At 37.6% G+C, this 13,673-nt stretch overlaps 1 protein-coding gene across 3 annotated transcripts in view; it reads left to right on the top strand.

Annotated features, from left to right (window-relative positions):
* The window catches only part of LRRC7 (leucine rich repeat containing 7), a 613,767-nt gene that overhangs the window by 205,661 nt on the left and 394,433 nt on the right, over positions 1 to 13,673 (top strand). For 2 of the 3 annotated variants that reach the window (XM_059884769.1, XM_059884770.1), the window contains exon 3: positions 13,160 to 13,362. In XM_059884769.1, coding sequence (XP_059740752.1) covers positions 13,160 to 13,362 — 203 coding nt within the window. Of the gene's footprint in view, positions 1 to 13,149; positions 13,363 to 13,673 lie in introns of those variants that run through there. The other variant, NM_001192108.2, reaches the window with a different exon arrangement.

Here is a 13,673-nt window from a genome sequence, read left to right as displayed (position 1 = left end):
CATTAAGAGAATTAAAACACAATTAGCCAAAGCAAGAAATCAAGAAGGAAAGCACAATGTCTGATACAGAGTAGAAGCTTAGCAAATATTTTCAAGTTCCACTTTAGAACAGTTGAATTGTATTTAAAAATAGGTGACTCATTAAGCAGTTAGAAACTAAATCAGAGATGATGGTATATATTAAGAATCATTTGTAGGAAGAGACATTCTGCTCAGTGGATGAAAATTCCTGGCAAATATGTGAGGAAAGAGAATGGAAGCACTGTTAGTCTTAAAACAAATCACTTGCCTAAAAGCTGAATTAGAAGTATTCAAAAAGCCTTTTCTTGGTACCAGGTACCATTCTTTCCTTCTTGATTTCTTATTTTGATTGCTGATGTGGTTATATCAGCATTAAAGACCATAAATGTGTTTATCTTAATAACAGTCCTCTGATCTTGAAGACATACTGGTTTCCTTGTAATGATAGCACATCAAATTGTGGATAACACTTGCAGGCTTTCAGATATTGTAATGATAAGATGAAAACAAACCCATGCAATCTGAGTATCTTTGAAATGTGAGTGTGTGAACAGTCAAAAAACAAACAAGCCTCAGATGCACCACTTGGAGTCCAAGAATCACCATGTTTGCTGTCTTGATGAGGGAATTTCAGAGACTACTTCAGGTGAAGTAATGGTTTTAAAGATGTTTCTTGGAGTAGGACATGGAGAGAGATTGGCAGCTTTCCATATTCCTGTGGCAAAGGGTTTCTCAGTGAATAAATTAGAAATGTTTGTCATTTGAAAAATGTAAGACTGTGCCAACTGATGAGGACAGCCAGAGTATTTATCACAAGAAATCTTGGAAAGATTGAACTTGCCATTGTCCTTTTAACTTTCCAGGGATGAAATATTAGGCAAAGATAAAATTGGCATCAGTTCAGTTCAGTTCAGTTCAGTCACTCAGTCGTGTCCAACTCTTTGCGACCCCATGAATCGTAGCATGCCAGGCCTCCCTATCCATCACCAACTCCCAGAGTCCACCCAAACACATGTCCATTGTGTCAGTGATGCCATACAACCATCTCATCCACTGTCATCCTCTTCTCCTGCCCTCAATCTTTCCCAGCATCAGGGTCTTTTCAAATGAGTCAGCTCTCCGCATCAGGTGGCAAAAGTATTGGAGTTTCAGGTTCAACATCAGTCCCTCCAATGAACACCCAGGATTGGTCTCCGTTAGGATGGACTGGTTGGATCTCCTTGCAGTCCAAGAGACTCTCAAGAGTCTTCTCCAAACACAGTTCAAAAGCATCAATTCTTCGGTGCTCAGCTTTCTTTATATTCCAACTCTCACGTCCATACATGACTACTGGAAAAGCCATAGCCTTGACTAGATGGACCTTTGTGGCCAAAGTAATGTCTCTGCTTTTCAATATGCTGTCTAGGTTGGTCATAACTTTCCTTCCAAGGAGCAAGCATCTTTTAATTTCATGGCTGCAATCACCATCTGCAGTGATTTTGGAGCCCAGAAAAATAAAGTCAGTCTCTGTTTCCACTGTTTCCCCACCTATTTGCCATGAAGTGATAGGACCAGAGGCCATGATCTTAGTTTTCTGAATGTTGAGCTTTAAACCAACTTTTTCACTCTCCTCTTTCACTTTCATTGAGAGACTTTTTAGTTCTTCTTCACTTTCTACCATAAGGGTGGTGTCATCTGCATATCAGGTTATTGACATTTCTCCCGGCAATCTTGATCCCAGGTTGTGCTTCTTCCAGCCCAGCATTTCTCATGATGTACTCTGCATATAAGTTAAATAAGCAGGGTGACACTATACAGCCTTGACGTACTCCTTTTCCTATTTGGAGCCAGTCTGTTGTTCCATGATGTCCAGTTCTAACTGTTGCTTCTTGACCTGTATACAGGTTTCTCAAGAGGCAGGTCAGGTGGTCTGGTATTCCCATCTCTTTAAGAAGTTTCCACAGTTTATTGTGATTCATACAGTCAAAGGCTTTGACATAGTCAATAAAGCAGAAATAGATGTTTTTCTGGAACTCTCTTGCTTTTTTGATGATTCAGCAGATGTTGGCAATTTGATCTCTGGTTCCTCTGCCTTTTCTAAAACTAACTTGAACACTGGAAGTTCATGGTTCATGTATTGCTGAAGCCTGGCTTAGAGATCAGCCAATCTGATCACATGGACTGTAGCCTTCTCTAACTCAATGAAACTGAGCCATGCCATGTGGGGCCACCCAAGACAGACGGCTCATGGTGGAGAGGTCTGACAGAATGTGGTCCACTGGAGAAGGGAATGGCAAACCACTTCAGTATTCTTGCCTAGAGAACCCCATGAACAGTATGAAAAGGCAAAAAGATAGGACATTGAAAGATGAACTCCCCAGGTCAGTAGGTGCCCAATATGCTACTGGAGATCAGTGGAGAAATAACTCCAGAAAGAATGAAGGGATGGAGCCAAAGCAAAAACAACACCCAGTTGTAAATGGGACTGGTGATAGAAGCAAGATTTGATGCTGTAAAGAGCAATATTGCATAGGAACTTGGAATGTTAGGTCCATGAATCAAGGCAAATTGGAAGTGGTCAAACAGGAGATGGCAAGAGTGAACATAGACATTCTAGGAATCAGTGAACTAAGATGGACTGGAATGGGTGAATTTAAATCAGATGACCATTATATCTACTACTGTGGGCAGGAATCCCTTAGAAGAAATGGAATAGCCATCATGGTCAACAAAAGAGTCTGAAATGCAGTACTTGGATGCAATCTCAAAAACAACACAATGATCTCTGTTCATTTCCAAGGCAAACCATTCAATATCATGGTAATCCAAGTCTATGCCCCAACCAGTAACACTGAAGAAGCTGAAGTTGAATGGTTCTATGAAGACCTACAAGACCTTTTAGAACTAACACCCCCAAAAGACGTCCTTTTCATTATAGGGGACTGGAATGCAAAAGTAGGAAGTCAAGAAACACCTGGAGTGACAAGCAAATTTGGCCTTGGAATACAGAATGAAGCAGGGCAAAGGCTAATAGCATTTTGCAAGAGAACACACTGGTCATAGCAAACACCCTCTTCCAACAACACAAGAGAAGTCTCTACACATGGATATTGCCAGATAGTCAACAGCGAAATCAGATTGATTATATTCTTTGCAGCCAAAGAGGGAGAAGCTCTATACAGTCAGCAAAAACAAGACCAGGAGCTGACTGTGGCTCAGATCATGACTCCTTATTGCCAAATTCAGACTTAAATTGAAGAAAATTGGCACAATCAGTCTAAAAATCCTAGAGAATGCAAAGGTACTGAAAATCAGATGTTTTGATACACATATTATTGCTTGAGTCAACCTCTGCAGGCATGATTCTCAAGTGGTCAAAACTCTCTTTGGTTTAAATTATGAATAGAGAAGGATTTGAGGAATATATCAAGATGAGTCTTTCTGCTTCTTCAGCTAGTTTAGCCTGTGTTAGTGAGCGCTGCTATTTAAATGCATTTGATTCAGAGAGTGTTGATAGGGAGACTGTTGGCCGTATGCTTTGGTTGTAGAAAAATTCCCTTTAGCTCTTCTACTTAGATTTTAAAAAATAAGGTTCAAGAGAGAAGAGAATCTATGCAGTGAGAATCTAAAAAATAATACTCTCAACTTTGATTTATGGAATTTATTGGAAGGATATTAACAGGAAGAGATTAATATTTTTCTCTTGCCTTTTTAAGTCCCTTTGAAAACCTGAAAATCTAAAAATCCCTCTTTGGGATATTTCCTAAGGGTGTGTAGTAAAACACGAAATCTGGTTGCTTCTGAGTCAAAGTCCATATACTAGACGTGAAGCTGCACACTTCTACAGTATACCAGGCAATGGTCGTGTTTCAGGAAGAAAGCAAATGATGCTTCTGTATGTTATGTGTGTCACATTTATGTGCTTTCTTGTGTGTTATGACCTACTCAATTCTGGAAACACTTTTTTCATCCTACCTTATGATATTTCCATACTTTTGACATTCATAAAAGCTTAAACTCTTTATCATCAGATAAAAGAGAACAAAGTTATTTCCCTCACTGCTACCCCTTCATTCTATTTGTACCTATGAAGTATTCTGTGTATAGATAACCATCAAATGTGTGTGTGTGTGTGTGTGTGTGCTAAAACTACTGATAAATTCATGTTTGATAAATTTTCAAATATTGCTTTCTAAATATCACCGTAAATGCAATGCATTGTCTGCTAATGGGGAAAAAATGGTGGCTTTGGGGTCAGGAAAAATGAGATCTAATCTCAGTCTACTAATTACTCTGTGTGTGACCTTATGCACATCACAAACTCACTAAACCTTGATTAGTTTATTATTGAAATACAATATGGATGTCTATTTGTCTTGACAAAACAAGATAATAGATTATAAATTGTTTTGAAATTTTCCAAAGCTATATAAATAAAAGTCATTATAATCATCTTTAGTTCTCATATTCTTTCACTAATACAGTTAATGCTTTTAAAGTACTTATTCTGAACCAGATATTAAATACTAAAGTTACTGAAAATATATATTGTTGAAAGGCTAGACATGGTCCCTCTCCTTACAGAGGTGTCAATCTAGTGAACAAGATTTATTTGAATAAGTAATCAAAATGTGATCAAAGGATATTGCAGCATACAGTTGGAACATATAAAGAAGAGGACACAGTTGGAACATATTGCATAAAGAGAGGCTGTTTTCCCTTCTAAACTAAATTTTTAGAAAAGAGCAAGGAAATGTGCCCTGAGCAAAAGCAGAGGTATTTATGAAGACCCTCATAGAAAAAAAGATCAGGTAGTCCTGATTGTGGCAAAAGAAGCCACAATTACAAAGGGCATCAAAAACAAGAAGAGTGGCGCCTAACCAGGCAGAACAGAGTGCTGGATCTGAGAGTGGAGGGCTGCAGTCAGTCCAGAGGACAATATCATACTTGCAAGTCACAATAAAAAAAAAACTTTTGACTTTGTCTGGAAGGCAGAGAGGAGACATTGAAGTATTTGAAGTAAGAAGGTGACATAATATTTGTGTTTTTAAAAGGTCCCCCCAGCTTCACTGTGGTGGGAGAAGAATAGAGTGAGAGAGACAGGTGCACAGGCAGGAGATAATAATTGAACAACATTGCTGGGGAGTTGAAATGAAGAAAAATATTCCTGAATCAAGATAAGTTTTGGCTATTGAAGGATTCGGACTTGGTGATTGTTGGATGTGGAAAGTGAGAGAATGAGAGGAGTCACAGATATTGCTAAGCTTTCTATCTTGAGAATCTATGTGAACTGTGTAGCTGTTCTCTGAGACTGAGAACACAGGAAGAGGAGGTTTGGGCAGAACACTTAGTGAATACTTAAAATTAGATGATGCAATTCTACAAGCTTGGTATGTACTCTGATTTTAGAGATGACTAAACAGATAGAGCTTAAATATTTGCTGAGAGTCATACAGCCAAGGAATTGGCTTCAGAGTCTAAATTCTTGACCATGATGATAGACTCATATCTTTGAAAAATATCACTTCAATTTTGAACATTGTTATGTTTGAGATGTTCATAAAACACAAAGTGGAAATGATGAGGGAAATAAATCTGAGTAGAAATTTGAAAAACTTCATAGCCATCACTCATCAAAGTTAAATGAAAAGAGTTGGGAAAGGTGCATGAGATTATAAAGACTGAAAGGGAGAGAGCATACAATTAAAAGGGTAACAAGACTAGCTGGGGAATAATGCTAATATTTTAAATGTCAATGTTTGGAAGAGAAGATGGATCTTCTTAAAAGACTGAAATTGAGAAACCTGAGCAAAAGGATAAAAGTCAGAAGAGTGTGAAATCGGGAGCGAAAGGAAAGAGTGTTTGTGAAAGAAAAATGTAGTTCTAGTCCAATGCTCCTAGTAGGTCAGATAAGAAGGAATTAAAAGTATGAAGGGGATTAAAGAAAAGAAAACTTTCTTTTAAACATGGAAGTTAATCCCCCACTTACCTTGAGCTGAACTTACAACCAAAATTCCACCAAACTAAAAGAAAATTTTAAATGCATATACTCACAAGGAGAGAGAAAATTGAAGAAAAGACACCAAGAGATAAGAGATTTCAACAAATTTTAAGAAGACAGGGAAAGACAATGTAGTTTATATTTATCTCTATAAAAAGTACATTGTCAGCTACATTATAACATACCCACACGCATGCATGTATGCTAAGTCGCTTCAGTTGTGTCCGACTCTGTGCGACCCCGTGCGACCCCATAGACGGCAGCCCACCAGGATCCTCCGTCCACAGGATTCTCCAGGCAAGACTTGGAATGGGTTGCCATATCCTTCTCCACAAAGAGATACAAAAATTAATTTGTTTCATAACTCTCCTTGAGAGTCTTGGAGAAAAGTATCAGACAAAGGACTGGAGAAACTTAGTGAAAATAGAAAAACTGACTTAGGTCCTTATTTACAAAACTGCATAGTTATGCCTCAGGCAGAAGACCAGAACATTCTTTGACTTACAGCCAGTCATCCTGCAGTGAAACCTATTATGCATACAAAGCCTCCAATTAGCTCTGTAGGGAGTCACTCTTCAAAATTGAAGGACAGCCAGGGATCACCAGATACTTGTGAAAAACCTCTATCATGAAAGATAAAGACCAAAAGAAACAAAGAGAAAAGAGAACTGAGAATAAATACTAGGAGCAAGGGGGAAAAGGCACACACCCAAAAAAGTCCATCAAATTGTAGTGCTGGAGAAGACTCTTGAGAGTCCCTTCAACTGGAAGGAGATCAAGCCAATCAATCCTAAAGGAAATCAACCCTAAATATTCATGGGAAGGACTGATGCTGAAGCTGAAGCTCCAAATCTTTGGGTACCTGATGCAAAGAGCCAAATCATTGGAAAAGACCCTGATGCTGGGAATGACTGAAGACAGGAGGAGAAGGGAGTGAGAGAGGATGTGATGATTAGATAGCATCATCAACTCAGTGAACATGAATTTGAGCAAACTCCAGGAGATAGTGAAGGAGAGAAGCCTGGCATTCTTCAATCCATAGGGTTGCAAAGATTCAGACTTGACTTAGCAACTTAACAACGATATCTTCTGGGAGAAATGAAAGTGATATGGCACCCTGAAATAGAATCATGATACTATGAAAAAGGGGTTTTCCCTGGTGGCTCAGAGGTTAAAGCATCTGCCTGCAATGCGAGAGACCCGGGTTAGATCCCCTGGAGAAGGAAGATCCCGGATCGGGAAGATCCCCTGGAGAAGGAAATGGCAACCCACTCCAGTATCCTCGCCTGGAGAATCCCATAGAGGGAGGAGCCTGATAGGCTACAGTCCACAGGGTCACAGAGTCAGACCTGGTAGGCTACAGTCCATGGGGTCACAGAGTCAGACACGATTGAGCGACTTTACTTTAACTTTCACTGTGAAAAAGGAGCATGATTTAAGAAGGAATAAATAATTTTTGGACAGTATGAATATGTTACCTGATAAAAGATAATACAGGAGATTTAGAAGATGAAGTTGAGACAATCTCTCAGAAAATAAAATAAAAAGACAAAGGCACGAAAATTACAAAAGAAAAAATAATTTAGTTACCAGGTAATTCTAAGAAGTAGGTCCAATTAATCAGGATGGCATAAAAAGAAAATAAAAACAATGAAGAGGAGGAAATTCTCAATTAAAAAAATATTAGAAAATTTAACAACAGAAGGATAAGTGCTTTCAAAGTGAAAGGGCCCATTGAGTACCCAGCAAATGAATAAAAACATACCAAAGCATATCGTCATGAAATTTCAAAAGACTAAGAATAAGATAAAAGTTCTAAAATGTTCTGGCAGAGGGGAAAGTGGGTGTAAAACAGGAATTTGAATCATAATGGAGTTAGATTTCCTGACAACAACCTTAAAAGCTAGAAAATAATATATTAAAAATGACTTCAAATTTGTAAAGAGAATTACTTCTGACCTAGAAGTATATATCCGACCAAGCTTTAAATTTATTTGTAGGTGAAATGAAACCATGATCACATATGCAGAGGTCTAAAGCATGTTCCTGCTGTATATTCTCTCTCAATGAGTTACTGGATGTTATATTTCACCATTGACTGTTATAGTCCAATAAGTCTAGAAAGAAAAAGACAAAGGGTTCAGGAAATAAGAATAAAACAGAAGAAGGAAATGTAAAATTTACAGAACGACAATGAAGAGATATTCTAGGATCAAACTCACACACACACACATGCACAGACACACATGCACACACATATACAGACATACACTTGTGTGTGTGTGTGTGTGTGTGTGTGTGTGTGTGTGTAAGATCTAGAAAAGGAACCACTCCAGACAGAAACAGGAAGGTAGAGTGCTCCTGAAGGATTATCCTTGAGTATAAATGACACATTTTTCACTATACCAAGAGAAGAGGAGATAGCAACTTGAATGAGTGAAAGATACATAAAAAAACCAAAACAAAGAAATACGTAAAGCAATTTTTAAAGAAATAAAAAGATGCAGAAGAAATAAAATGTAATTAAATTGTAGTGATATTTATAGCTATAGTAAAATAAGTATTATTAATTTAAAACAAAATTGCTATATATATTTTGGTTGGTTATAAGTGTGTGAAACTTTGTTAGAAGAAAGGTAAACCACCATGTTATATAGCAAAAATCTGTAAGGGAAAAATCATGGAGTAGCATTACAATTAAGTTTCTTAGAAATTTAGGGTGGAAAAGTTGAAAGCTATTATGTCTAAGGAGTATAAATCAGGAATGGAAAGAGTTACAATGAATAAATAATCCATAAATTAGATACCAAAGTCATCAATGGGTTCTAGAGGTAGTGAACTGAGATGAGAAAGAGTAGAACCATCCCCAAGAAAAAGAAAGGCATGTGGTTGTCTGAGGAGGCCTTTCAAATAGCTGAGAAAAGAAGAGAAGGAAAAGCAAAGGAGAAAAGGAAAGATATATCCATCTGAATGCAGATTTCCAAAGAATTGCAAGAAGAGATAAGAAAGTCCTCCTAAGTGATCAGTGCAAAGGAAATAGAGAAAAATGATAGGATGGGAAAGACTAGAGATCTCTTCAAGAAAATTAGAGATACCAAGGGAACATTTCAGGCAAAGATGGGTACAATAAAGGACAGAAATGGTATGGACCTAACAGAAGCAGAAGACATTTCAAAGAGGTAGCAAGAATACACAGAAAAACTATACAAAGAAGATATTAATGATCCAGATGACCACGATAGTATGATCACTCACCTAGGTCCAGACATCCTGGAGTACAAGTCAAGTGGGTCTTAGGAAGCATCACTACAAACAAAGCTAGTGGAGGTGATAAAGTTCTAGCTGAGCTATTTCAAATCCTAAAAGATGATGCTGTTAAAGTGCTGAACTCAATATGCCAGTAAATTTGGAAGACTCAGCAGTGGCCACAGACTGGAAAAGGTCAGTTTTCATTGCCAAAGAAAGGGAGTGCCAAAGAATGGTCAAACTACTGCGCAATTGCACTCATCTCACATGCTAGCAAAGTACTGCTCAAAATTCTCCAAGCTAGGCTTTAACAGTATGAGAATTTCCAGATGCTCAAGCTGGATTTAGAAAAGGCAGAGGAACCAGAAATCAAATTGCCAACATCCATTGGATCATAGAAAAAGCAAGAGAATTCCAGATAAACGTCTACTTCTGCTTCATTGACTATGCTAAAGCCTTTGAATGTGTGGATCACAACAAACTGTGGAAAGTTCTTCAAGAGATGGGAATACCAGACCACCTTACCTGCCTCCTATGAAACCCATATGCAAGTCAAGAAGCTATAGTTAGAACTGGACATGGAACAATGGACTGGTTCCAAATTGGGAAAGGAGTACGCCAGGCTGTTTACTGTCACACTGCTTATTTAACTTCTATGCAGAGTACATCATGAGAAACACTGGGCTGGATGAAGCACAAGCTGTAATCAAGAATGCTGGGAGAAATATCAGTAACCTCAGATATGCAGATGACACTACCCTTATGGCAGAAAGTGAAGAATAACTAAAGAGCCTCCTGATGAAAGTTAAAGAGAAGAGTGAAAAGTTTGGCTTCAAATTCAGCATTCAAAAAATGAAGATCATGGCATCTAGTCCCCTCACTTCATGGCAAATAGATGGGGAAACAGTGGAAAGAGCGACAGACTTTATTTTCTTGGGCTCCAAAATCACTGCAGATGTTGACTGCAGCCACAAAATTAAAAGACACTTGTTCCTTGGAAGAAAGCTATGACAAACCTAGACAGCATATTAAAAAGCAGAGACATTACTTTGCTGACAAATGTCCATCAAGTCAAAGCTATGGTTTTTCCAGTAGTCATGTATGGGTGCAAGAGTTGGACCATAACAAACGCTGAGTATTGAAAAATTAATGCTTTTGAACTGTGGTGTTGGAGAAGATGCTTGAGAGTCCCTTTGACAGCAAAGAGATCAAACTAGTCAATTGTTAAAAATATCAGTACTGAATATTCATTGGTATGACTGATGCTGAAGCTGAAGCTCCAATACTTTGGCCACCTGTTGTGAAGAAGGAACTCATTAGAAAAGACTCTGATGCTGGGCAAGATTGAAGGCAAGAGGAGAAGGGGACGACAACCATCTCCTGGTTGGATGCATCATCGACTCGATGGACATGAGTTTGAGCATGTTCCAGGAGTTTGTGATGGACAGGGAAGCCTGATGTGCTGCAGTCTGTGGGGTCACAAAGAGTCGAACATGACTGAGTGACTAAACTGAACTGAACTAAAGAAAGAGGTTACTGGCAGGCAATGACATTATCAGAGGAACAATGCTTTCAATGAAAGGGAAAGCAGTACTAAAAGTGCATTAAATTGCAAAAGGCTTCCTGGACGGTAGACACTCTGACCAAATGGTTCAGGTACAGGCTTGGATATTCTCTTTTCTCTTCATAATAAAAAAATTGCAGTTGAAACAACAGATGGGTATCAAGAAATAGCCACATGGTTTGGCACTAAAGGGTGAGTGTAAAGTACTGGGTAAAAACCATGTATGGACAATTGATTCATCAGCTGTGAATCATAGAGATAGATAGGATAAATGCCTTGAGTCAGCTTTATGGCATCACAGCTGAGTAGTCATGTGGCTACTAGAGACTTAAATTAAAAACTTGGGAATTTTTCAAGAATTCTCCCTACAGTACCCTTTCCACTTTCTCATTTAATCCATCGCCCATGCTAGGGATTCTGCTTCTTAAATACCTTGGCGGTCCATCACTTCTTCCCATTCTTACTGCTACTCTCATAGTCTGAGCCATCATCACTTACCTTTTACAACTACAATAACCTCAAGAAACATTTTCTAGGTACCGAGTATATTTGACATATACTAGGTACATATATACGTATATATATACGACAGTATATATGTGTCAGTGTCTGACATATACTAGGCACCTAGCAAATGTTTAGTATGTGTCAGATATTAGTTGCATTTACTGGCTGTTAATATGTGCTAGATCCTATATAGAGATCAGCCTATAATCAGGGCTTTCAGGTAAGGTCAGGTAAAATAACATTTCCCAATTCAAGCTCCCAGAAATGAGAAATGTAGGATTTTGAGAGATAGAAACTAATGGAGAAGAAAGGTCATCTTTTTAATGTTTTTAGATAAACCTTCTACAAATTACCATGTACAAATAACCATGTGTAAGAGCTGACTCATGAACCTGCTGCAAAATATAGTTTTATAAATTTCATAAGTTAAAGGAAGAATAAAGGTGGCTTTGGGTTGAACTTTTACCATCTCTTAAGCACATTGTATTCATTTGCCTCCAAATTTGATTTAATCTAAGCCATTTCAAAACAAAATACTGCATTGTTTTTGTCAACTATTGCTTTCTTTTTCTGCGACAGGTTTATGTTAAGTAAAATCAGTGAATAAAATGCAAGTTTCAAGTTGATGCTCATTCAATGCTGTTTCTGCAGATGGCAAACTGTACTGTTACTATAAATTCAAAGATGAAAAAGACAAGATCCTCTCCTTCAAGAACCCACCTTGTACATGGGGAAATAGTACACATAATTAGGAAGCAATGAGATTAGTGCCTGGTAGCTCCGAGAAAGATGCTATTCATTTATCCTGAGACATTCCAGAGATAGTGACCCTTTAGTTAGAATGAGAAGATTTTCAAGCTAATTACCAGTATCTGATGGTGGTTGGGGACAGACTCTCAAATGTATCCATCTGTTCATTCATGAATTGATTTGTTTAGTTTACATTGGTTATTGCTTGTCTACTGTATGTCAAGAATCAAGATAAATGTAAAAATGAACAAAATAGTTTTTACCCTCAAGAGGCTTAGAGTCTAGACAAAAATGACTTGAAAAACAGTAACTTTAATGAAGTGTGGTAGATGCCATGATACCGATTCATGCAAGTTTTTATGGCATTTGGTTGGTGCTAATTTAGCGAAAGACATGTCAGGACATCACAGAAATTTCTGCCATGATTGTTTTCTCCCATTAAAATAAAAGCATTCATAAGTACAGATTCTTATTCTGAAGTGAATAACCAATACAGCTGTCTCCAACAGGGAGTTTGTTCAATTTATTTCTCTCTCCCCCATACATAGTTGAATGTCTAGAGCACACTATTCAATAGATAATTATTGATTAATGGAATAAATTTGAGTCAAAAAGAGGAAATCATAAACCTTATGGGTAAAACTTGACTTTTAATATTTTAGAGAAATGAGGGAAATATATTTTTTCCAACAAATCTGGAGTTTTCTATCCTGTACTGCAATTAGTATAAAATTTTAAAAATCTATATTATAGATCCATGTTTCAAATGTGAGTGTAAGCCTTGCACTAAGTCAGGATTGTGTTCTGGTCCAGTTCTGCCATTCCAAACCTGTGTGACAATGGGAACTATCTGCCCCTTTCTGAATCCATTTCTTTATCTGTTAGATGTTAATAAAAATCTGTCTTATATACCTTTGAGAGCTGTTTATGAATCAAATGATATAATCCATATGCGTGTCTTATGTAAACTTGTTTAAAGCATTATGTAATTATAAAATATAATCATAATTAAATTTCTAAGCTTTAAATATTTTAAGAACGCCTTCCAAGGCTGGTGGTTAAGCAGTTGTTTTTTTTCTGTTTCTCTCTAGTGCAGTGCCTGGAGATGACCACCAAGCGGAAGATCATTGGCCGCCTGGTGCCGTGCCGGTGTTTCCGAGGTGAAGAAGAAATCATCTCCGTTTTAGACTACTCCCACTGCAGCCTTCAGCAGGTGCCAAAGGAGGTTTTTAACTTTGAACGGACATTAGAGGAGCTTTACCTAGATGCCAATCAAATTGAAGAGCTACCAAAGGTAATTTTTGACAACCTAAAACACATGCTTTAAATAAGTATTTCATAGCTCCAAAGACTTGGCATAATGATAATGCTAACTATAGCCTTCTATCTAGGTAATTGACAAATCATTCAAGTTAGCATAACTTTTCCCAATAGTTTCATCACTTTTTAATGCCACTCCATTTGTAACTTCTTGTGATATGTTAATAACCATGGAAATCATTACTTTATGGGATATGCATTTTTATTTTAATTTAAGATACTCTTCAAGAAAATACAGATTGGTGAGTTGAGATCAATAGCTTATATTTAGAAAAGAAAGAGAAA

The sequence above is a fragment of the Bos taurus genome, chromosome 3, assembly GCF_002263795.3.
Source record: "Bos taurus isolate L1 Dominette 01449 registration number 42190680 breed Hereford chromosome 3, ARS-UCD2.0, whole genome shotgun sequence".
NCBI lineage: Eukaryota > Metazoa > Chordata > Mammalia > Artiodactyla > Bovidae > Bos > Bos taurus.
This window is presented reverse-complemented; position numbering and strand designations above follow the sequence as displayed.